Source organism: Alnus glutinosa, chromosome 1 (genome assembly GCF_958979055.1).
Source record: "Alnus glutinosa chromosome 1, dhAlnGlut1.1, whole genome shotgun sequence".
NCBI lineage: Eukaryota > Viridiplantae > Streptophyta > Magnoliopsida > Fagales > Betulaceae > Alnus > Alnus glutinosa.
In genome coordinates this window covers 1,149,805-1,175,482 of record NC_084886.1, presented here as the reverse complement: position 1 = coordinate 1,175,482, position 25,678 = coordinate 1,149,805, and the positions used below count along the sequence as shown (strand labels likewise).

The 25,678-nt window shown below is 35.7% G+C and overlaps 3 protein-coding genes across 12 annotated transcripts; all 3 read right to left on the bottom strand.

Moving 5' to 3' along the window:
* Window positions 1-214: 214 nt before the first annotated feature.
* Window positions 215-5,777, bottom strand: LOC133864337 (pentatricopeptide repeat-containing protein At4g39530). 6 transcript variants are annotated; one of them, XR_009899485.1, is made up of 4 exons: window positions 5,575-5,777; window positions 1,496-4,425; window positions 994-1,069; window positions 215-732 (listed from the first exon to the last, which is right to left on the bottom strand). XR_009899485.1 is itself a non-coding variant. In XM_062300638.1 (2 exons), the coding sequence occupies exon 2, from the start codon at window positions 4,290-4,292 to the stop codon at window positions 1,740-1,742; it is 2,553 nt and encodes an 850-aa protein (XP_062156622.1). In that variant the 5' UTR covers window positions 4,293-4,425; window positions 5,575-5,777; the 3' UTR covers window positions 1,384-1,739. The 6 variants fall into 6 exon arrangements, 1 of the variants encoding a protein (XP_062156622.1); XR_009899488.1 differs by having other exon boundaries at window positions 215-420; XR_009899486.1 differs by lacking the exon at window positions 994-1,069 and having other exon boundaries at window positions 215-420; window positions 1,478-4,425.
* A 1,194-nt stretch (window positions 5,778-6,971) lies between these two features.
* LOC133864361 (squamosa promoter-binding-like protein 13A) lies at window positions 6,972-10,475 on the bottom strand. 3 transcript variants are annotated; one of them, XM_062300668.1, is made up of 5 exons: window positions 9,907-10,475; window positions 9,290-9,434; window positions 8,639-8,899; window positions 7,915-8,051; window positions 6,972-7,818 (listed from the first exon to the last, which is right to left on the bottom strand). In XM_062300668.1, the coding sequence occupies exons 2-5, from the start codon at window positions 9,391-9,393 to the stop codon at window positions 7,196-7,198; spliced, it is 1,125 nt and encodes a 374-aa protein (XP_062156652.1). In that variant the 5' UTR covers window positions 9,394-9,434; window positions 9,907-10,475; the 3' UTR covers window positions 6,972-7,195. The 3 variants fall into 3 exon arrangements, with proteins under 3 accessions (XP_062156652.1, XP_062156660.1, XP_062156667.1); XM_062300676.1 differs by lacking the exon at window positions 9,290-9,434 and having other exon boundaries at window positions 9,907-10,462; XM_062300683.1 differs by lacking the exon at window positions 9,907-10,475 and having other exon boundaries at window positions 9,309-9,431.
* Window positions 10,476-13,128: 2,653 nt separating this feature from the next.
* LOC133858378 (probable DNA primase large subunit) lies at window positions 13,129-24,929 on the bottom strand. Of its 3 annotated transcripts, XR_009898512.1 has the most exons (21): window positions 24,718-24,929; window positions 24,098-24,159; window positions 23,917-24,020; window positions 23,729-23,813; window positions 23,597-23,656; window positions 23,331-23,388; window positions 22,749-22,768; window positions 22,220-22,303; window positions 22,050-22,114; window positions 21,297-21,345; window positions 21,161-21,208; window positions 20,964-21,053; window positions 20,779-20,838; window positions 20,044-20,103; window positions 19,583-19,657; window positions 19,155-19,240; window positions 17,782-17,875; window positions 17,572-17,679; window positions 16,372-16,437; window positions 15,273-15,313; window positions 13,129-13,300 (listed from the first exon to the last, which is right to left on the bottom strand). XR_009898512.1 is itself a non-coding variant. In XM_062293836.1 (20 exons), the coding sequence occupies exons 1-19, from the start codon at window positions 24,848-24,850 to the stop codon at window positions 16,420-16,422; spliced, it is 1,359 nt and encodes a 452-aa protein (XP_062149820.1). In that variant the 5' UTR covers window positions 24,851-24,929; the 3' UTR covers window positions 15,141-15,313; window positions 16,372-16,419. The 3 variants fall into 3 exon arrangements, 2 of the variants coding, with proteins under 2 accessions (XP_062149820.1, XP_062149819.1); XM_062293836.1 differs by lacking the exon at window positions 13,129-13,300 and having other exon boundaries at window positions 15,141-15,313; XM_062293835.1 differs by lacking the exons at window positions 13,129-13,300; window positions 15,273-15,313 and having other exon boundaries at window positions 16,180-16,437.
* Between the last annotated feature and the right edge of the window lie 749 nt (window positions 24,930-25,678).

Sequence of the window (25,678 nt, the reverse complement as noted above, 5' to 3'; positions counted from 1 at the left end):
CTGACCCGGTGATCCATGTACATTCATATCATAATATGTGAAACAAAAAGAATGATTTTATATTGTAGTGTCTGCCATATTAGAAACCAAATCCCAAAAAAAACTATAGAAAACAGCTAACACAATTTTTCTTTCTATGAAAGGTTTTTTAGAGGCTATAAAAAAGGATGTAGTCTTCTGTAAAAGATGAAATTTAACCTCATTTTTCTAGCAATTAGCAAAAACTTCGAAAATAAAACATTCAAATTGAAAATTTTAGAAAATTGACTGTACAATTTTCTCGACAAGTTGAAAATTTTACAACTGCTGGTATTACATCAACACCAGCCAGTGCAGCCACAGTTGGTATCAGCTCCTTATAAGAACATCATATCATCCTCCTCTAGCATTGGTTGGCTTGTACTAAAGACAGACGTACAACTGCAGACAAAGAAAATGCTTCAGTTAATTCATACCTTTTCTTGAATTCAATAAATCCACAAAGTGGTCTACAAGAACGTTTAGAACAAGTTGAAGTAGCAAGAACATGAATGGAAGAAAGGTTATTGGAACTTGAGCAATCAGCATTCCAGGAAGTTGTAGTTATAGCAGACTCGCTCTTTGAACGTGATACTAACAACATACTGGCAGACCTAAATGAGCATGCGGCCATTGTACCACACACGAACTAAGGAAGTATCCAATGTTTCAGTTACAATACACAGTATATTTCCTTGTGCTCAGCAATCAATTCTGGACAGAACATGAGCTAGGTAGTTAAAATGACAAATATCATAGCCAAAGTCAGAAAGAGTTTATGCAAAAAACAAATATATAAAGGAATTAACAAGTGTAGCAGGTTGAGATGTTGCCATGAAATTAGGAACTTTATTCCTTTGACAAACTAAATTGGTGGCCTTCAACATATGCACATAGAAGTCTTTAAAAAATAAGTTCAAGCACAACTAGCATGTCAATAATTTTTTGCCTGGCAGTCTCTAGTGTAGTACGAACCTGCCCCACAGCTGACCAGTTTCACTGAAAGCATCAGGGGAAGCTTAGCACAGCCAACTAGAAGAGGAAACCATTCCTGTACTTCCAAACAAATAAATAATATCAACAATGACCATTATTCACCAAGGAACTACTCACCAGCAAAACTTTTTTTTTTCGTTTATTTACCCAAACATCTGCACCGTGGTGCCTGACCTAGATAGATGGCCATGTCACCGGTTATGCTGATTACCTTCAGCTGTGCATACTTGCGAATTTTCTGCCATTGCCTTTGAAATAAGAACTATTGGGCAATGAATTTATCAATCCTAACAAAAAAAAGAAAAGAAAGGGAAACACCCCCTCTTCCCCCCCCCCCCCCCCCCCCCCCCCCCCCCCTCCCCCCCAAAAAAAAAAAAAGAAACAGAATAAATAAATGTACATGTAATTTGACAGACTATTAAAACAAATGGGAAAACATATATAATGGGCCTCAAATTTGTACCTCAGCTGAGACAAGTACCTGCTTTGCAATTAAAGCCATAAGGAAGTGATTGCATGTTCACATCCAACAGCTTAAACATCCAAGTTTCCACTTTCCACTAGGATAGTAAATAAAGAGTCCAAAATTCGAATATCTTCAGGGTGCAGATCCCCTTGAAGCTCAAGATCACACAGACAGGCTGGATGATTGAGGAATTCATCTTCGAATAGGTCAGGAGATTAAAGCCCAGGTTTATGTGGTATTATTACCACCGTGTTTCTCCTCAATCATTCATGAGAAGCACAGTAGTGTCAGGCACATAACCAACCCCTTTAATCTGCAGAATTAAGTTGTCCAAAACTGAGTAAATAAGATCAGCCTCAGCATGCACTCTGTCTCTTGCAATGAACGCATGAACATCTTTATTCAATTCGATCCAACTACTTCCAGGCTCTTTTAACACCCCATTAAATTCCATTCTTTCCCTCAGCCTTTTGACATCTACCCACATACCTTTAGATGCAAAAATATTGGAAAGTAAAATATACGATCCACTATCTATTGGATCAATTGAAATTGCCATCTCTGCCGCATATCTCCCCAGATCAACATTACCAGCAACTCTACATGCGCTGAGCAAGCTCCTCCATACTACTGCTGCTGGTTCTATTGGCATTTTCTCAATAAATTCCCTTGCTTCAGAGAGTTTACCTGCTCGGCCCAAAAGAGAAACTATGCAAGCATAATGATCCGTTCCTGGTTTGATTCCAAAATGCACCATTGATTCGAAGTGATGAAGTCCATTTTCTACACGTCCTGCATGGCTACACGCAGAGAGCACACCCACAAATGTGACATAGTTTGGTTTTATTCCCTCCTTTATCATCAATTCAAACATCTGAAGAGCTTCGTCTGCCTCCCCATGCTGTGCATATGTTGAGATCATGGAATTCCAACAAACAACATCTCTCGAAAATGTGGAAGTAAACGCTTTGTGGGCTTCTTCAATGCTTCCACACTTAGCATACATATCCACAAAGGAATTTATGACAAAAGGGTCACAGTCTACTCCCATCTTTATTACCTGGTTATGGAACTGTTGACCATGTTGGAGGCTTGCTAGGTTACTGGATGCGGTGATCAAGGCAGCAAAAGTGAATTCATTAGGTCTTTGCCTTGACAACTGTAATTCTAAATAAAGTTTGAGAGCCTCTTCATTTTCCAACTGTTGAGTATATCCGAAAAACATTGCATTCCATACTACAATATCTTTTTCAATTATCTCCTCAAATACAAGCCTTGCATCCCTTATACACGAACACTTAGAATAAACATCTATTAGAGCACTGCCAGCAAATACATCCAAAGAAACCCCAAATTTGATGATGAGGCAGTGAATTTGCTTACTCAATTCTAAGGTGAATGATGCAGCTGATGCACCAAGAAGGCTAACAAATGTCAAGAGGCTTGGTGGGAATAATCTAAGTCTCATCTCCCGGAAAAGATGCAATGCCTCATTCAGCTTCTCTTGTCTTGAGTATCCTTCAATCATAGCATTGAAAGAGACCACATTATGATCATACATAACATCAAAAACTCTTCTAGCATCAGTCAACGAATCACATTTTGCATACATATCAATCAGACCATTTTTCACAAAATCATCATACTCAAGGTTTGCCTTGATGGTGTAAGCATGCACTTGTCTCCCATTTTCTAAAGTCTCAAGTGAACCACAAGAAGTAAGAACACTAGTACAAGCAAATCCATCAGGTTTCCAACCCAGTTTGGCCATTTCAGCAAATAGTTTGATGGCTTCAAAATTAAATGAATTTTGCATGTACCCCGCAATCATTGTGGTCCATGATATAATATTCTTGACAACCACCCGATCAAATAGTTTTCGTGCTGTATGAACTTTACCACATTTTGCATAGAAATCCAGAAGCACATTACTCACTGAAACATCCATCTCTGTTCCCCTCCTCAACACATAAGCATGAATTTGCTTTCCTCCTTCAAGAAACTCAAGCATTGAACAAGCACTCAAAACACTAGAGAGCACGTATTTATCAGGAGCAACATCATTTTCTCTCATTTGGTTAAACAACTGCAAAGAAACTTCACTTCTTCCACTTTTCACATACCCCGTTATGATTGTAGTCCAAGTAACCGCAGTTTTCTCCACCAAACTATCAAAAAGCAATCTTGCGCCATCCATCTCACCATTCTTCGCATAAAAATCAATCAACGAGGTACCCACATATACATCTCGATAAAAACAAGTCTTAACAACAAAACCATGCACCTGGGCACCTTGATCAACTCCACCCAATTGTGTACAAGCGCGAATAACACTAGCTAAAATATACTCATTTGGATGCTCATCAAAACTTCTCAAAAATTCCGAGAACACCGCCAAGGCTTCTTCATTATATCCATGTTGGCTATACATAGATACCGTTGAAGACCAAGTAATTAAGTTTCTTTCAGACATTTTATCAAACAACATCCGTGCGTCATGTAGACAGCCATTTTTCGAGTACGAGCGCAAGAGAATGTTGGCAAGAAACACATCATTTCGAAAACCACACACAACAATTTGGCCATGAATCCTCTTATAATACAATATGGGGTTGTCAAATATGGGTATTTGCAAGAGATTGGCAAATTCGCGCCTCTTGGTTTGGAGCTGACAGGGTAGAAGAGATTGTTTCTGCAAATGTAGAAGAGGAGCTGCTAAGGTGGAGAAGTTGAGAGCTTGTTGCTTAGCGATGTCGTGACAACGTACTATGTGGTACGTTAATAGGAACTGGTTTCTCATTCTACAAAGCATGCATTCTCAAATTTCTTTCTTGCTTTACTTGCATGGTAAGTTTTTGGAGGCCAATTCATCCAAAAAAGAAAGGGAGTAGGAAGACGTTGTGAAGAAAGGCAGTAGGAGCTTCTTGCTTTTGAGTCCTCGCCATCTGCAATGAACAGAAAAGCCATGTGCACGTTTTAGTTAATCAAACAATTTTCACCTTTATACCCCAAACAGAAAACAGGATCATCTATCTATTTACCTAATGGCCCAGAATCTTATTAAGAGGAAAAGTATCATTATGGACTAATGTCTATATGCAAGGATAGTAGAGAGACAACTGCGCATTTACTGCTTCATATCTGTTGCAAGGGAGTTTATGGTCTATGAAAATTTTCATTGTTTCAGATCATTGATCACTGATGAGAAGGAAGAATCGGGAATTGCAATAGTAGTATGACTTAAGAGTCCTTCCACTTGGTTATTTTGGTTTTTTCTTGATAAGTTATTTTGGTTTATTTCATGAGAGAGACATTATCAAAGTTTGAAGGTCTTCGAGCTCTCATAAAATAAGCTAAAGTTAGTGTTCTTTCATTTGCTTCTAGATTAGACAAGGGCTTCCGTCTGTTTTTATTTATACTTCTTGCAATTTTCATGATATTTTAAGTTTCAGGTGTTAGTTTTTCTATTTTACACTCCCCAAGTACTAGGTCCATAAATTCAATACTTATGAAAAGAAAATGAAAGAGCACAACTCTATGCATTTCTGAGAGCATGCAAGTGCAGTGAATTAGAAATGAGATTCATCATTCAAAGAAAAAAAAAATCCCATAATTGCAAATTGTTTTGGATATATAAAAACCACAGTTCAACTTAGATTATGAAACTTAACCATTGAAAAACACGAGCCACAGGATACAGAACTTGATTTTCTCTTCTTCTCCTTTTCCATTTTCCGATTACTAGGAGGAATATAGTGAAAAATCAGGATGGTAAAGCCATTCAGGTTATCCAATTACATTAATTTTACCTATAAATAGTCTCAAAATTATGCTTTCCGTCATTGCCCTCCGTTTTCTCAGAAACCAAACGGATTCTAACTGCCGAGGCCAAATTATACCACTAGCACTTAAATGATAAAGTCGAAATAAACTGCTTATAGCAAAAACAACGAAATAAATAGTTAAATATACTCGAAAAATTGTCTGCTACGGCCTCACTTCTCCTATGATTTCTCAGTAACCAAAAAAAATTAGAAGATGGTTCTTGGGATATACAAAATGTAAGAAGTGCTTGAGGTATAGGAAACAATTACCTCATCTTCGATTTCTTTGATTTTCTGCAAACAGTCGCCATTGTTGAGGCAGATAATCCTAGAGTGAGTGTGTATGTATGTGTGTATCTCTAATCACGATGTAGGACGGCGGCGACAGGGCCGTAAGCCTGTAACGGTTTGTGAATTGGTTCAGAGGAGGAAGAAGGTACTGAAAAAATTGGGCAACGAAATAGGCGCAGAGCTAGAAATGGCACAGCCGCACAGCCCTTGAGCATGGTGGGTCCGGCCCAACAGATCTTGGACCACTAGGTCCAATACGCTAGTAAATGTTGATCCCATAGTTCGATCGAGGACGAGGTTGTACGAGATTTTTTTTTTTTTTTTTTTTTTTTCTAAACCAAAAGTTACGTGTGGTAATTCGTGTTTGAGTATTGAGTTCAGTCATATCGAAGCATGAATATAAGATTATATAAATTAATCATAACCTAATCCATTTAAATAAACGGATCAGACCCTCTCAACCCTACTCTTTAATTTCATGTTAGGTTTGTTTTGAGTTCATGAATCTTGTAAAAATTGCCAGCTCTTATATAGTGTATTGGGTTCAAGTCGTGTTAAAGCATTGGTATAAGATTATATAAGTCAACCTTAATCCAACCATTTAATTAAACGAGTCAAATTCGTCAACCCTAATCTGTTAATTTCTTGTTAAGTTTATATTAAGTTTGCAAGTCGTATAAAAAATTGTCAACCTTACAAAAATGGTAGGAAGGGGAGGAAACCAATGTTTAGAGAGACTTAGACAGTAAAGGATCGCCGACACTCTGTCGGATTGGTTCAACAATAGCTTGACCCAATTCCACTAAAATTCTAGCTGCATCAAGCTGTGCAGCAATAATCCAAAATAACCAACATTATCCCCCTTATCTATCGGATTGGTTCAACAATAGCTTGACCCAACTCCACTAAAATTATAGCTGCATCAAGCTGTGCAGCAATAATCCAAAATAACCAACATTATCCCCCTTATCTATCGGATTGGTTCAACAATAGCTTGACCCAACTCCACTAAAATTCTAGCTGCATCAAGTTGTGCAGCAATAATCCAAAATAACCAACATTACCCCCCTTATTTGATCTCAGTACGAGTTTGTTCTGAACTTACTTTGTCCTTTGAACCCATTATTAAAAATAAATAAATAAATAAATAAAAAATGGGCTGCATATTTGAAAAATAATGATTATCATGGTTAAGAAATGTATATATTGGAGGGCTGACTAGGGGGAGGGCTTATATTTTTTTCCCTTGTCGATCAAGTTCCTCTTGATTTTTTAGGGTAAAGAACTAACCACTACTTTTTTAGATTTGATCCCCTCAATATTTATTATTAGCCAACATTTTCATGGATATTGATTGTAAATATTGGGCAATTGGCTTTGACCACGCAATAGATGACATTGCGGCCGATGTTTTTATTTCATCACACATAGCAATATAGAGGAGCTCACTTCTTTAGCGACCATAAATTCTTTCATAGATACGAAACTTGCATTTACTAACACGTTGGATATCTCACAGTTGCTTTCATCTGCTAAAAAGCTCAAGCTAAGCGTTCACAACTCACAAGGGAGAGCTGGATGTGGCATCATCATACTAATACTACTCCCACAAGAAGGAATGTGTATGGTGATGCGCCCCGCTTGCAGACGACCCGTCAGGCCAAATGGAAAACATATCCTGGCAATGGAGGTTGGCATTGCTGCTGCTATCAGAAACCAAAGCGGAAGAAACTGCCTTACCCTCCATTCTCAAGCCATTGTAGTGAATAGTGGGGACGAAGGACTGAGCTGGGTTGATGGGGTTGAACTGCACCATGTGGCCCAAACCAACCTGCCCAGCCTCAGATGGTGTTGATGACAGAAGAGAGAGAGCACAGTCAGAGTCGTCGAAGCCTCGGTTTGATCCGTTAGAGAACACTTTCCGACTGCTGCTGGCGTTGCTGTATGCAAAATTAGCATCTGGAAGAGGTTGGCAGCTGACAGAAGCTCCAGGGAGGGAGGAGCTAGAGCCTTGTGAAAATTGGCACTGCTTTCCTCCTTTGTAATTGTGGCATAAAGAACCAGGATTAATCGAGTTTCTTATGTCACAAAAGTTCAGCTGCGAATAGCTGTTGCAAAGCACAGCAGCATCAGTGTCAGCTTTGACAGGTCCAAGCCAAGTAGAGCTCACTACAGCACCTTGCGGAAGTATTTGTGGACTACTGAATGTTAAGATTGTGGTGCCTGGGATAATTAAGTTTCATACACTTCAAAACATAACGTACTTAAGGGAATGGAAGAGAAATTGTACAAGCACAGCCACAAATCAAGAATTTAAACCTTGATAGCTGGAGAGGAACCTTCCTGAATTTAAGGGCCGAGATTCTGGTTGAGGCTTCCTACGGCGTCGGTTGTGTCCATCAAGACGTTTCCTGCAGCTTCGCTTTCCTTCATCGAACTCTCCCAGGGAATGGAACCTAAATATCGTGTTGAAAAAAGAGATTGCAATAAACCAAGCATACATGGAAAGGACAGAGCATGTGTACTAAGGAGCCAAGCCAGCCAAAAGTATCTAATGACTACACAAATTTTTTACAAAAGGAAAATAGCTAATGACTACAAAGACTTAGAAATGTGGTGTTAAGATGACTCCTACTAGAGATAGATTCAGATGCTACATAGATCTCACGCCTAATTTGACCTTAGGGAAAGATTGGATGCCCAGTCCAGAACATCTAACTAGAACAGTATCCTAAACATCTAATTGGTAACATGACACCCTACACAAATTTTTTAAGATTGCATAATATAAGCTTAGAAATTTAGTTTGACTTAAGAACCAAGGGACAAAAAAAAAGGGGTCTACAATAGGTGACTACAAACCATTTCCAGTAATCATGTAATGTAGAAAGGATGACCACCACAATGAATGAAACAACACACCGTGTTAAAGTAAAATTTTAGAAACAGAAAAATTCTAAGCAAAACACAAAGGAATATGATTATAAATAGTTTACATAGACAAATCCGAAATAACTCTATTTATGAGCATTGTAATTCTTACCTGCTGCACTGCTGGCAGAAACGTTGTTCCTGACCCCTAATTGTAACCTTCGGGGACTTTGAGTGGTCTTCGCATACTTTATGGCGTCGGTGATAATCCCTGCATTTACTAAGGTCTGAAGTGCACCCATCAACCAAGCATGAAGGGGCTCGGGCTCCACCGCCGACTGCTCGAGCCCTCTTCGTTGATCCTGATGATGATGATGACTCCATCACACAGAGCCAGCCTCTATAGTAAATTTCCTGTCTACACACTCCTGAGCTGCCAGAACCAACAATTGAAGCAATGTGATGAATAACTTCTAAACCTCAACTCAGCCAATTCCAAGGATGTCTTTAGGTTATAGCCCATAGAAAATTCTGCTTTTGCAAGTAACGTTATCTTTCAAAAAATACTAATCATCCAAGAATCAAATCAAAGTCTTAAAACCTAGAAATTAGACTGAAGAATTACTCTGCTTCTTTTGTTTCCACATATAGTTCGATTACAGGAAAAAAGAAAAAAAGAGTTCAAGAGCAATATTGAGATTTTTTTCTCTTCTTTTTCCCCTGAAATTGAATTGAACAGCCATCGTATACGTCAAGTTAAATTACAAAAAATTTCCACACAGATTTAATTACTGTGTTAATAGTTATGGTAAAGTGAGACTACTGCTTATTCAAACGCTCACAAACTGTCACGTCACAGCAGTCAGCAATCTCGTCCCAAGCACAGGCAGTCGCGGGAAGAATTCTCTTTCTATCAATTTCCGCCATAATTATTTCATCTTCAAGATCCTTAAACAAGCTTATCTTCGCTATCAAGATCAAAAAAAAAATTTTATCTAGTTTCAATAGAAAGCCCGGAAAAGATGGCAAGTTGCCACCACCAATTTTTTCCAGTGACAGATCGAGAATCACATGATCACTACAATTATTACTGTTGTGCAGCCACTTTCCTAGTAAAGCCTCTTTCCCATGAAATGATTTTCATTGCAACATACAGGGTAACTATATACTCAGCCCAAAAAATTTTGAACTTTTCTAAAGATAAGCTTAACAAATATTATAATAACCATTACCCCCAAAACCAAGACAGAAAAAGAAAGACGGGAATGGTTTTCTGCTTTCTTTGCAACATACAGGATAAAGATTCAAAAGAAATTACAAGCACAGTTCATAAAAATGCAGAGATGAGCTTAACAATTATATTATAAAATAACTCTGTACCCCCCAACCAAAAAGAAAGAAAAAAATGGCGTGAAAAGGCTAAAGTTAAATAACCGGTACCTCGGAGAAACCCAGAAAACAGGCACTGAAGAGGCAAAAATCTGTCTATTGGTAACTTCCAAGCTGTCCGATTGCAGATAATCTCTCAGAAGAGGCGGGAAAAAAAATTGCAAAGTTGAAAGTATAGTGAAGCTGAAGCAAGAAAAATGATAAACTAGAAAAATTGTGTGGGAATAGTTGTAGACACTTTGCGAAAATTAAACCAGAAGATGCCTGGTATGGACTACCCAGCCATGAAACTCTCTGACACACAGTTCTGCTAAAAGGGTCGAGAGAGAGAGAGAGCTTTCTTTGGGCCTAGCAGCAGGGACAGAGCAAGAGAGAGAGAGAGAGAATGAACTGCTCGTGTGAAATTATTGGGAGTAATAACAAAGAGATTAGATAATGTATTCAACTCCGGAAAAGAGACAGAGAGAGAGAGAGAGAGAGAGAGAGACTGAATATGGTAAAGAGAGACACCATGTAAGAGTAGAAGTTGTTCTTCCCGAGTGTCTTTCCTTCCTTTTTAGGCTCGCAGCATTGTAAGAAGAGAAGAAAAATACGTAAAATAACGATAAAGAAAAAAAGAAAAAGAGAAAAGTAAAGAAGAAGAAAAAAAAACGAGTGGTGAGGGAAGGGACAGGGTGTAGTTGCTTTCAACTTTTGGAAGTACAAAGGAGTGGAAAGGGCACGGGAGGTATGAGTCTCTCGTGTTTCACATTCCATGGTCTTCCTTCACTACCTACCGAGAAAGAGATGTTCCCCTCAATTCCCCTCATTGGGTTTTAATTTCCAGCTCTATTATTGTGCCACTCAGTCTGCTTACACTCCATTTCTTATCCGTTGGATTTCGAGTCCTACTCATTTTAAGGATCTCAAGTCAACCCATGTCAATATACCAGTCAAGATAAGATAAGAGTGCTCCAATAACGAATGAGATCTGGTGTTGGAGGATTTTTGTGTACCAAAATCCTTGTCAGAAAAAAAAAAATTTCAAGAAATTTTTTTTTTTTTTTTTTATGTATACGAAAAATTACAAAAATATATATATATATATATATATATATATATATATATATATATATATATATATATATATATATATATATTATTTTCATTCAATCATATTAACTTATGAAAATAATTTTTTATTCACAAATAAAAATATTAATATAAAAATATTTTTTAAAAAAATTAGCCTAAAAATTTGAGTTCCAACAATGATTGGTAGAGTCCCGTCAATGGTCCATCGGTGGCCTTGTGGTAGTTCAACAGTGGTCCAAGGGTGGCTCTGCGTTGGTCCGGGGGTGGCTCAGCAATGGTCCGAGGTGGCTTAGCAGTAGTCTGAGGTGGTTTGGTGGTGGTCCGATGGTTTAAGAATGAGAAACTTAAACTCGAAAAAATTATTCTCAAAATTTAAAAATAGAAATCACTTTCTGAAACTAAATAAGTTTTTTTAGTCAAACAAAAAATATTTTCGGTCACACCAAATACCATAAAATATTTTTCAGAAAATTTTTTACACCGAAACAAACATAGCATTAATTCCTTTAAATTTTCATATTTCTACAATTACTATCAAAACTTCAAAAACTCTCAATTTATTATATCCAATTTTTAAAAATTTGCAATGTCTCCATCTGTTAGGATTTCTTTTAAAATTTCCAAAAGCCCTTGCTTAATATATATATATATATATATTTTTTACAGGAGTATAAAGTGTCATTTCAACCCTTTGACAGTCTGATTTAACCTCAAATCTTAACGGGATGTGTGAAAATTCGATAAACTAAATTGTATTTATAATGATTTGGATTTGTATTTTTTTATTTGTATTTAGATTTGTAATGTTTTGGATTTGTAATGTTTTAGTTTTGGATTTATATTTGGTTATTTGTATTTGTATTTTTTTTTTTATAGATATTTTGAATTTGTATTTAGATTTGTTAATTTTGTACTTATATTTGGGATTCGTAACTGAAAAAACCAGCCCAAAAGGTCCAAAATTATTTTTATTTTTTAATTTAAAAAAAATTAAAACCAGCCCAAAAACTGGCTCAAAGCCAACCTAAAACCGGTCCAAAGCCCACATTAAAAAGCAATTTTTCAAACCGTCACTTATAAATATTGTAACCGCAAACCGCCTAAGTGGACCAATTGCAGTTATTAAAATTCAATAACCGTCTTAGGTGGTTGCGGTTATCAGTTTTAGCCAATAACCTTTAATCGTAACCGCTTGTACAGTCTTAATGGGAGGTATTTTCTACCGGCTTATTCCTAGAAGCTTCTGAATCTTTTATACCTAAACTTGAGCAAGAAAAGTACGTACAGGAGTAACTGCGTGGAAGCAATCACTATCAATTGGAGATCTACCGCGAAAAATAAAGAAATAAGATTGTAAGATTGAGAGATAACTCTAGTTATTTATTTTTTTATTAAAAACAATATTGACCGTTTATATTTCCATATATAGAAGAATCTTCAGTAATTTTGTAAGTCGAACTCATTTTAAATAGTGAATATGAGAAACAATTATTTTGTTATCTTACTCGTGCTTCTTGGACCATGGCCTGCCCACAGCCTTTATCTTATTACTGCCTTTGTAATTCTTGACACTCCGAATTCTTTTATTTCTCTCTCTAAATTATTCTCCTTTCGTTGGTTGCACATTCCCCATTAAGCAGTATTGTTAGGGTTTATGGTACAATTTGTCACATCTTGCATTGAAAGGAGATTTATATATATATATATATATATATATATATATATATATATATATATATTAATTGTGGTAGATGAAACTCTCACTAGGCCTTTCACTAACTCTAATTGATTAGTAGGCTGTTGAAGAAAAAAAAGAGTGATGGTTGAACCGTCCACGAGGTAGATTAAAAGTTATGAAACTATCAAATACAGTGATTTGGTCATCTCAGATTGGTTATTAAGAATAGTCAAATCATTCTTTCAAAAGGTGTAACAGAGGTGATGTGATCACTCTTATGATGAGTTTGAGAATAAATAAGACCAGTCTCAAATTACATTTTTTTGGGTTGTCAAATCAAATCATCTCAACAAACTCTCAAATTACATTTTTTTCCTTTTTCTTTCTTTTTGCATTTTTTTTTTAAATTAATTAAGGAAATGGTTATAAAGGAGGATCATTCCAACTCCTGATCTGAAAAAAATGATTAAGTGATCATAAAAATGAAAATGGAGTGAACTCACCAATAAAAGGTCCAAGACAAGAAGTAGGAAATGGGTTAAACAAGTAATTCAGTCTTTTCAAGGGGCCGCGGTTATAGAGCAAAAGAGGCACAGATTAAAGCGAACCTATCTGAACCCTCGCTTGGAACCAATCACAGCCACTGCAAAGAGGCTAAAACCGAATATGCATGGCCGTAGTCCAATGTAGGGACTGCAGAAAAGAGAGAAACCAACACAATTTCAGTTACCAAAGTCTCCACAGCAAAATCAAAACACCTAAAAAACAAGAAGACAACCACCCACATAATAAATGTTCGTTCTTCTATTTAGAAGATTGCATGGGCACTAGTTGTTTATAGGATGTTATTCATTTAAGGTAATATGAAAATAATCTATTTTACAGTTAAAATTTTATTTTATTGTATTTAATGGTGTACATATTAGCACTTCAAAGTATATTATATCATATAATTAAAATTTTAAATAATATATATATACCATTAAATTAGTGAAATAAAAAACACACAGTTTAGACTTTAAGGGATAAGGACCACTTGGGGGGGTAGTTACCCAAAGGGACCGACAGGACAAGATCAATAAAAGAGCACTCCGTCCGTAGCAAAATTACAAAAGTAATGCCTGTTTCAACAATCATATTATTAGAATTAGAACACCAACGTAACTACCCAAAAATAAATAAATAAATAAAATGGCAATTTATTTGAATCTCGGGTTAAAATCTGTCTTTGAAAGTTCTCATCAGTCACTCTACTATCCTTCCAATAGAGTAGCCAGAGGTTTCATGGTTGGGATTTGGGGATGAAGCGATACTCCCCCAGCCCTGCGATGAATGATATGACTTATCGTCCAAAATACCGTTAGTTTAAGGCATTTTTTCTTCTTTAACTTGATATAAGTATGACTTCTCTTTTTTTGTACTTTGCTTCTCTGTTTTATTTGGAGTCCTATCATGGAATGCCGATGACATTGAACTACAAAAATGGAAACTTGGCTAATGGTCCAGCATAGCAAAGTCTATCTCCACTAGGTTATGTAAAAAGAAAAAAGTACACTTAATCCTCTAATCTTCGTTCAATTCGTAATATTCTTTTAATTTTTTAATTTGATTAGTGTACTCTACCAAATTATTGTTAGAATTGTAATGTTTCCTTTCAATCCTCAACGTGACCAAAACACAGCATTAAAAAAAATAATGATAATAATAATAATAATAATAATAGATTAAAGAAGATAAATACAGTTCTTTTTATTAAAAACAAAAAACAAAAAACAAAAAACAAAAAACAAAAAACAAAAAATTGTTTCTTTTCTTTTTGAGGAGCTTATGGAAACGGGACTTGAAGGAGAACACCAAAATCTAATTCCAGTGTCCACTATCCCTACAAAAAGGCAATGACCCCTAGGGAAGAGTAAAATAGGCCTTAAAAAATACTCTCAACACCATCATGAGTCATGACAGCCATCCGTTATTTCCTCAAGTGTGCGGAAAGTTGCTTTATAGACATAATAGCGCCACACCTTCGTTTTTAGACTTTTACAAGGAATATTCCAATGATACCTTTCACTTACTCTACTAAATTATGTTGTGTCTTATGCTGCGTAATGATCATCTCATTAAAATACTAGGATTATCATTAAATAATAAAGATTCCTGTCTCAAAAATTAGCTCCCTTTCCCTTATAACCTCATGAGATGAGCCTCCCATTTCCGAACACCACAGCTTTTTTTTATCCTTCTACAGAAGTATCATCCATTATAATATCGTAATTTCCAATGTTTTGCATGAACAGAACTTCCAAAAGAAGAAGACATTCTAGGCTTCAAGACCTAAACAAGGGGCTTTAAAACTCAAAGCAGGCAGCAGTAGACGCCATACTGCTGTGAAAACATTATATATATATATATATATATATATATATATATATATATATATATATATATATATATATTATAACATCGTATTAGATGAAACAATGTTTTTCGGATTCCCCAAATTTCACATCAAGAAAGACAGCAAGAACATATGCTAGAAAACACATCAAAATTCTCGTAATGCCACACAGAATCTTTATCAATTCTCAAGTTTTATAAGTGTCCATGTAAGTCACGCTTAGCTACATATATACATAAACAATTAATACAACAGAATAAGTTTCAATACCTCCGTGTGGATATAATGATTGCATGCTCCTAAACGCTTACCTGAGCAGGAAAAACGGTCCCTTACTTTTAATTTCATTACAATTTTTAAAGAGATTATTTGTAATGTGCTTAGAAATAGAAAGCCTCCATTATGATTAACATATATACCGCATATTGCCACTTGCCAAATAAAATGAAACCACTTATTATATATATATATATATATGAGCAATAAAGATTATGACAATCAATGTAGACAATGAGAAAATAAACCGACGCGGTATTTCTCTTGCATAGCATGCCACTGATTTCTTTTCTTCTTTTTTGTAAAGCCACTTAAAATAATTACTCAGTATAAGCAATAATTTGAAATGAGAAAATGTTAGTTCCTAAATAAAGGGAATGCCTCTTTGCTTCTTTGGGTGAGCCTATTAACAACAAACCATAGGTCAGCCCAACTAATCTGAACACCAACCAGATTGATGAATTTGAGAGCTGGTCTCAAGTTGTTACACGAGCTAGAACCCCTCATCAATGAATTTTTTTCCCTTTTGGATTACCTATTACTACAATCCAGGTGCGGCTAGATGAGATAGTTTCTCATTAACAAACCATTTTTATTTTTATTTTTATTATTATTATTTTTATAAAAAAAAAAAAAAAAAAAAAAAAAAAAAAAGAAGAAAAAAGAAAAAAGGAGGTTCAATTCCAATGTGCCGTTGTTACCCAGTTGGTCGATTTTCAATTATGAACAAGAGATTATAAAATTGAGTAAAATAAAGCCACATGCTTTTCAAAGTCAAACATAAGCACATTTTAAGGCAGGTATAAAGTAGAGTCTAGAGAGACAAAGTAGCGTTGCCACAAGTAGAAATGCCCCTGGCATCTTTTACTTGGGGGCAGAGAAGCACATTCAAAAGCTAGGGTTCCTTGAATACATATGGATAAAAATGATTAACTATTCAGTTCAGCCAAATGCTCAATTATTAGAACTAAGAGAGTCTGTACCTTGCCTAAACCAACCACATCACCATATAAACTATTTTGAAAGAGCGATTGATGTGGGCTTTTGGTACAATTCTTTTTTTAAAAACAATAAAAAAATAAAAAAAGCAAACCTGAGGACCCCCCATCTGTGTCAGTCCCTAGTGTGCCCAAAATTCTCTTTACACTGTAGAGTGGTTCTGCAAAAGGAAGAAATGGATAAATACACACTAAAGTACAAGCAATGACTCCATGCAAATGCATGGCTTAAATAGAAAAAAGAAACCAAAGGGAGATGCCCAAAATTGTATATTGCTATTACTTATTGATTATTTATCTAAGATTTTAAAATAATGACTTCAGCAATTCAGTTTTAATGTGACAACTCACGCTTGCCGATTCACAAAGGATACTCATGCCAAAGTAACTCAACTGCTACATCAGTTTGTATAGTTGATTTTGTAAAACAACTCTGAATATGTAGCATTTTCTAAAAACTAATATGTTGGGGGCCTCCAATATATTTTATACATCTACCTGCTAAAGGCCTAAAACAAACAGCAAATCCTGTTAATAAGAGTAAACAAAAGAGAAGAGGTCTTCAAACTTATTGATCTTGCTCAATCCAAACTGAGTGGATTATCATTACTTTAGGCTGGCACTCAGGTATGATTTTGGGCTCACAGTTAAGGTCATGGAAAGCATGGGCAAGTGCAACAAGTTCATCCTACGTGAATGCTATATATAAAAACATATATTATATGGCCGATTAGTGTAGAATTGATATCCAAGGTCACAAGTATTGAAGCCATTCCACGACACACAAAAAAAGGTATCAGAGCTGTTCCCAGATTCAAATTAGAAGGGACGAATTTGCCCTGAAATTCATTCCACAGAACAAGATGAGAGGTTATCAGGAGATAAGAATGGTGTGGGAAAGCTCAAGCCAGGGTTTTGGGTCCAAAATGAACTTAACCTATATTGCAGACCCATTAATATTGGGACGTGAGACCACAGAAACACATGTTGGAATGAAGTGGGAGAACTTATAGATTGGTCCTAACTTTGTGCTTTTCGTTATGACCCCTGCTACACTAAGCATGCAGAAGGAACAGGAGAATGATGGGAGTACTTAACCAGTTTCAACAATTAGACCCAAGTGATGGTGGGATATAAGTTTCTTTGTGGTAGCACCAAATGTGCTGCAAAAGTGGATCTGGACTCTTAACAAGGGTTTTTCATGCAAATCTTTTATTTAAGTATTCCTGCAATGGTGACCATAAGGTCATGTTATGAGAATCAGAGAGGATTAAGTTTCACACAACAGGGTCTACCTTCGATTGCACGACCTTTTGGCTCTCACTGAAGTATTGATTTGGATGGTTAATCCCAGCATCACATGATGTCCCGTGTATAGCTTCAAATGTCAAGGTGCATGCCAACTGCATATGTTTTAGCAAGTTGTTCAAAAATGTTAAACACCATGTCAGAAAAATAGAAAACCACCCGGAAGCAAACTTATAGGCAGCCGCTAGTATCCCAACCTGATAATGTCTACTTCGAACTTTGTCCATTACATCTTCAATTGCCTTGCTATTTACTCTCATTTTACCAAGGGCAGCCCTTAGATTCTCTTCACTGTTACATAAAATTAATAAGCCAATAGGAATCATCAAATAGAGTTTATTCACAAGTATTTCCAAAGTGGTGTCAATGTCCACAAGAATGTGGTGTTTAGATATTTAGAAATAACTAAGAAATGCAGAAACAGAATTATTAATAGACCTACATGATGTAGTTTCCCTAGTAGACCTAGGGCAGAAAGTAAAAATCATATCAATCAATTACTCATTTTACCAATACATTTAATTTGGATCAGCACAGTTATCATCGTTCTGAAGAAAAGCAAAATTAGGAGGATTGTTGCAATTAAATTTAGAGTAATGCTATAAATCACATTTTTATCCCATAATTATCCCACAGTGCTGACGTGGCAATCACAACCAACCCTTGGATCAATTCTTATTAAAAAATATCCAATGGTTGGTTAAGACTGCCATGTTAGCATTGTGGCTTGTAGGATAAAAATATGGTATATAGCATTACTCTCAAATTTAAGTAATGACCAAGCAATTATCTCACCTAGTAAATATGCTTATCTTGTGATTAAAGTCTAACATATTAGATAGCTAGTGCCAAGCCTAGAGAAAGGATGATTGCTAAAGTAAGATATGAAGCTAAATCTGCAAGTAAAATTTGCTAGCAAGAATACATTTTAAAAAAAAAAATAACTTAAGCTGCTTCATTTCCTAAAAGGGGCTTTCTGCAATAAGATAGATGATCAAGTATGGATAGTCTATTGTCTTACACCACAATGAAAGTTAGGTTTTACAATTGTTATCCCAGTCACGCTGCAACAAGACTCATTGAACTATTACTAGATGGTTGACCTGATGGTTTCTGAAATCAAGGAATGATATACAAGAGTCGCATTAAGACTTATTTTAAGTAAAGTTGAGATCCACAAAACCTTATCAACAACAAAGAGTAAAATTTCTGGTATATTTGAGGCATCTTTGTAAGATTAATTGCATGGTGATAGCACACTGTAAACAGTCATCAGTGTCATATGTAACTCCTTATGGAATTAGGTGAAAAAAGAGAACAAACCCACAAATTAGCTAAAAGATTAAAACAACTCATTTAAATACTTCAGTCATGAGTAGAAAGTAAGAAATGCATTTATAGTAGCAGGTACTAGGAGGATATAGTGAAGTCCAGAAAGGACTAGGTTGTGAGTTGCAATATGTTGCTGTATAGTTCAGCAATTTCAGTTGCATATTCAAGTTTAGAGACTTGATTCCATCATTCCAGGTTGAACATGCTTAAGATGATCAGAATTATTTATAGAAGTGACCTGAAATGCCGATAGGGGCACCCATGATGATCTCCTACACCAGGAGCCGAACAGATGATCTTTTGACAAGAATAAGGTGTATAATCCTGCATACATCCGTAAATAAACAACATTTAGATGTGTCATAAACACATTCATACAAGTGCGTAGAGGAAGTACAATTTCTTACTATGAACTTTTCTAATAAGAGGTCAGCATCTTAAGAATAACATCAGCAAGAAACTATCTTAAGACTAGTTATATCTCCAGCAATTTCTTTCTTCATTAGATGTTATACAGCTTTTTTATTACTCCTGATCCTATCAATTGATCTGCTGTCAAACACTGTACTGAGGAAATATTTAATCCTGATTCTGAAAATCTTAAAAGCAATCAAGAATATAGCATTTAAAAGTACTCCCTTTATGGGGCTAAGTTTGATGTCTTACCGTTCTCTTCCCTTCCCTTCCATAATTATGTCGAATGCTGTATGCATATTCTTTGTCAAACCTTTCAGCACCAACCTATAATGGAAAGATTAAGCACTAAACATTAGATTGAATAGTATTTGAAAGGAACAAGGTACTAGATACCGAAGTGTCATATAATTAGTTATATACCAAAATTTCTGTACACGTATGAGAGAGAGAGAGAGAGAGAGAGAGAGAGAGGATGCCTATGAAATAGTGTTTGGAAGGACCTAGGCACTGTATGCCAAAACATAAACTTATTAATGACATACCAAAATATTTATAAATAGATTAAAACCATGTATACATGCTTTTAGTGGTTAATTATAATTGGAACTGATTTTTTTTCCAATTTGTAATTGATGAGACAAAGTATATGCATATGAACTGAAGGCAAATGAAAACATATTGACAAAGTACTTCAATAGCACCATGCTTACCTTTTGGGAGAACTCAGCTTTCCAAAATGCAAGGGCATCATCCAGCTTCAACCCGACACCCTGGACATGGGGAAAATTTTTGGGAAAAAAAAAACACACACACATGCATTGGAAGAAGTATAACAACTAGTAACAAGAAGGTCCAGTAACCGATGTAATTTTATCAAAGGTAATTATTTAGAGTTCCCAAATCTTCACCGTAATAAACCAAATTACTTTTCTTGCATATCTTAGATGCACGCAACCGGCAATCCAAATATGCAAAACATTATGCAAGAAATATGATAGCCTGGATGTGATTATTCTCATATTACCAACTTGTCTGTGGGTGTCTGTATACATATGTATGTATGTATGTTTGTATAGAAAGCCATAACAGAACCAATCTAACCTAATGGCACATGTACATTGACACCTATATTGTGTACATGCATGAAATAATAATATAAAAAATAAATAAAAAAAAAAAAAAAAAAAAGAAAGAAAAAAAAGATCAGGTGTTTGTGACTGACAAGGCAGACCCCAAAGAAAATAAGCTGCACACAGGTGCTTATGTGTGAAGTGTGCAACATGCATATGCATTGCATGTGCAGCAAGGCAAAACATGCTATAACGGGAGCTTCACGAATCATGCATCTAAAATCTGTATCCTCACCTGATTGAACTGCTAATACATGTGTAACAACATAGACTGGAAAGTTAGAAATGCATATTCATGCAGGTTTGAAATACAACCTTGAGAAAGAGGCCTAACTGCATCCTCCCTCCATGCTTTAAATGATGATCCTCTTTCAGCTGCACATAAGTGGCATCATAAACCACATGAAAAGGACATTAAAGAAAAAAAGATATGTATGATAGAAATGATGAATAACTAAATAGGAAATATAATAAGCCCGATCTATAAACAATTGCCTTACCTTGTCAAATAGGTGGCGCATACATAGAGGAAACGAACTCATAGCTATTTGGTCAATGTCTCGAATTGATATCTCAGCAAATTCTCTTGGCTAAAGTTGTATTAAACCAAAATTAGGCACAATCAATTCACAGATATGTACCTCAGAATAGTCAGGACCCAAGTAATGGGACAAACTAATATGGTTAAAAAAAGTACCTCAGAATAGTCAGGACCCAAGTAGCTTGTGCATAGGGCTTCTACAATCTAGACATTATCATAAAAAAATGTCAAGTATCACGCTTGAAACAAAGAGCCCTTCTTCAACCTACAAGGTTCACAATCCAATACTTACAGGAGTCAACCGATCCTTCTCTTGTTCTCTGATGGAAGATGTCCACTTTCTGCAAGCAGAAACTGCAAGTCCTATCAATTTGAAAATCTAGACCCTTGTTTTCAAAATAAAGAAAAATGCTATCGAAATATATGACTAGTTCATCAACCAAACCATGGCCATGATGTGGACAAATTTAAGAAATAAAGGCGATGTTTCAACATACGAAAGGCACAACTATCAAAGTGCTTCAATTCCTGTCTTATTGATGAAATTGATATCGGTCAAAATTTTGAAGAAATTTACCATCCTGGCATGGAGTAAAAATTCAGAAAGATCTTGCATTGATTCTACAAAATCAAATAATTAAAAATAGAATATAGAACTGAAAAATGTATCTCTCGCTCAAAGGAAAATAGTAAAAAGATTAACAATTGATATGGTTCCAACAAAAGTAAGTGCAACTAAAATATGTACAAATATTCCAGAAGTTGTGTTATAATATAAATTAAATTATTAAATCCATCACTTTCTATTAGCTTAAGCTTTTGGAACAAGTGGTAATATAACAAGTCGAAAATAATTCTGTCCTAATTGTGCATATTCAAAACTGTTCTCCCAGTGGAAGCAAGAAGGTTATGCAGCTCATTTTTATAATGTGACTACACATATCTTATCAACACTGCAAAACCGTTCACTGGTTAACAAAGATCAATGTAGATATTGCAAATATATAATAATAGAAAGCTTTTTGAACTTTAAATAGCCAACAACCTGTTCGTCAGAATGAGTGCCTTTGATAGATGACTACGGAATTGTGTGGCAACAAGGGAAACCACCTATGAAGAGGGGGGTTAAGGAGAGGAGCCAATAAACATCATAAGATCGCTGATGCCCTTTATTTTGTGCAAGTGCGAGAATTAATAACAAGAATCATTAATAACCTGATTCATGGCAACGTATGCATGCCCTTTATGGACAAATACTCTACGACCAGCCACAAGTTCGGGAACTTCTTCAAATGGTACCTTCAACAGGGTTAGGGAAAAGAAAAATAAAACTAGTGAACAGCAGATTAGATACTAATCTGAAACTATAAGATGGGGAAAGCTCATCCTTGTCAGATATGCTCGATCCTTGTGTTTAAATAAAGTGAAAATCATCAATAAATATTTCAAGCATACAGCAACATTTGCATAATGTAGAATTTCTATTTAATTCTTCTGATAATTGCAATATCATTTTTGTTTAATCTTAGCCATCATTGAAGCAACACAGGCAATGGTCAACACCATCTGAAGAGAAGTATTAACCACAATGGATCATACCAAACACAAGGCAATAAGGAGGCTTATTTCCCTTTCCTAGCCCAGGACATCTATAAAAAAATGAGCTAAACTTTCAATTCCTATACAGCTGACGAGAAGTAAAAAGGAAAGATAGACGAGAAGTAAAAAGGAAAGATAAACTAACCATATAGAATATCGCATCAGCTGCAAAAGAAGGGGCAGAAACAAAGAGGAGTGCATTAGAATGTAAACAAAAAAGGAGAAAGGAAACAAATAATAACCGCAAAAACTAAAACTTTTAGGATCAGAACCTAGACTTCAACCTCAATATGGAGAACTACAATTTTCGAGAATAATAAATTTTGTTTCTTTCCTAAACAACTATTGTCCATGTTCCAAAGCAAGAATTGAAGTGCCAAGATAAAATAACAAGTATCTTCAACCTCAACAGTATCCTCAAACAAGCAGACAAGGTGCACATGGCAAAGGTGCTTGCCCTTGAATTCTTTTCAACAAGATGAATTTAAAGTTTACCAAAATTACCACCATAATAAACTTTCAAACCATCCACTTGGTGAAGACTTATCTTAGGACTATGCAATAGAGGGATTTACTTCCAGATCCCAGGACTCAGAATATCGAACTTACAACACTGACTCAAACTGAAATTAATACAATCATTATTAAGTGTTGAAAACTACATTCACTCAAGAAAATGGTGGGCATCCTCATAATTAAGATGATTAAGGGGTACTGATGTCAGTACCAGTTGGTAAAGGCTGACCAATGGAACGTGCAGCTTGGCCCAAATTGTCCTTCATACTCTGTGGAACAAAAACTGTTAATAGAATCACTAAAACTTAAGATAGTTGGAACTCTAGAAGGCTAGGGCACTATAGATATGAAAGGCAGCATGGGTTGAGGTCATAGTCTGAAGAATTGCAGGGATATCTTACTTTCACAAGCGATCGCATGTGTTTGCAAAGTTTTCTTTAAGAGGGAAAATCATTTAACCAGATGGCAAGTAATTACCTGGAATTCGGAATTGCTAACTGCTTTGTAAGGAAGGTCAAATTCTGCCATGAGTGCTCTCTGTAATCCAGCAAAGGATCACTATCAGACTGAATAAAGAACTCAGTGCTATGTAGAATAAGCAGATCCTACCTGAGCCTCAGCACTTTTAAGCTGGAGGAAACGGTAACGAAATAGGGCAGTCTCCATGGAAAGAAACCATTTTCTCAAGTCCTCCCTAAGACACACAAAAGCAAAATACAATAAAAAGGTCGAAACTATACAAACATAAAATAACAACTAACGAAAAATAAAAATGAAAGGAAAAATAAAAATCTCACGTTCTGCAATACACGAGACGTAGAACAAAGTGGGATATTATATCCTTGTTGACAACCTCAGATGCCTCTGGATGCCCCATATTTGCTTTCAACATATCTCTTACCTGTGCAAAGCCTCTAAGTTAAATCGATATAAGGTCTATTATGGAGAAATCATCAATTTTTTAAACGATAAAATTACCAATTTTTCCATTTCTTCCGGTTTCTTTCCACGGGATAAACCATCAGAAATCCCTTTCAGGACTGCATCCAAAAACAATGGCCGAAAATTACAACAAAATTTGAAGAATGCATCTTGAAAATTAAAATCAGATGAAAAGGCAACCAAGAAAAATTGAATAAAAATAAAAGTAACACTGATTTTGATATTTATATTTCCGTTGTTTGCTTTTACAAAGAATGAGAACTGGATAAAACTGAGCCAAATAGCTGTTGGAGTTTCTACACGTTCTTAGCAGCCAAACGTATCGGTGAAATTTTTAACCAAAAAGAAAAAGAAAGAGAAACCCCGACGGAAAAGCTTACAAAAGAACCAAGCCTAGAATGCAGGTCAAAGAACAAAACCCTAAATTTCGATCAATTACTAATTAAGTGAAAAGGAAAAATTTGAAATTCAACAAATTGATCTGTTGCTTCTACGACAACTGCTCAAGAAAGAAACCAAGCCTAATCCACACGGAATAAATCTGAATAAAATATATTTCCCCAAATTTCCATTCGAGAATCGTGTGGAGACAAATTTCAGAGATTCTAAATAAGTGGAAAAGTAAAAAAAACCAAAGAAGAAGGGAAATCGATTACCGCGAAGGCGATCGATGGCGAAGAGCTCGAAATCCTCGAGCCTGACTTCGAGCGGTGGAGCGGAGCGGTAGAGAGGGAAGGTCGAAACGGCGTCGTTGTGGAGAGCTTTTTTCTGAGATCGAACGATTTCCATTTCTTCCCGTCTCTGAGTCTCGAGGGAGCTAAGTGAGCACGGAGCGACGGTAGTGTCAGATCTCCAAACAACGCGCGCTAAAGAAGGGGAAGACAAAATGGCGGGAAACGATTCCCATATTTGGGCTCAACGTAAGGCCCAGGACTCGATTATAGTAGTCCATAATCCAAATCTTCCAACTGAACGCAGGGCAGTTGCGAGTAAAATATTAGTTATTACGGAACTTCGAGTTAGTAAGTTCAAATAATGTTACTCTTTGCACCAATTTTGTATCGAATGACGGTGCATGTTTTAAGTAGTTTTTTTCTGATTTTTTAAATAGCTAACATAAGAAGCTACTTAAAATACGTTAAGTCAAACGATGTGAAATGTGTAATAAATGGGTGTGAAGAGTAGCATTACTTTAAGTTCTATACTGAGAATAATCACAGTATAAAGTTTTCTTTCAAATTAGGTGGATATAAATTCTTACAACCCAAACATGCCCTATTAAAAAAGTGCATGTAAAAGTTACAAACTCAAAGGATAAATGTCAGTTTAATAGACAGTTACAAAAAATTTCATTCAACTCAATTTGGACAAAACTATCAATAATTATGACAGGTCAAAAAAGCTGTAGATAGTTTAATCTAATTCATATTCAAGTTATTATAAGATACGGTGGTTAGGCGATTAGATTCTTGGTTTAGAGACCAAATTTCAAAATCATCGCTATAAAATATATCATGTTTGTGAGTGATTACCTAAAGCCTAGAGCCATCAGGTTTAAAAGAGTTGGGAGTTGTTATCTATCGTTCCTTATTTGTCCCTTTGTTTTTGTAAACATTT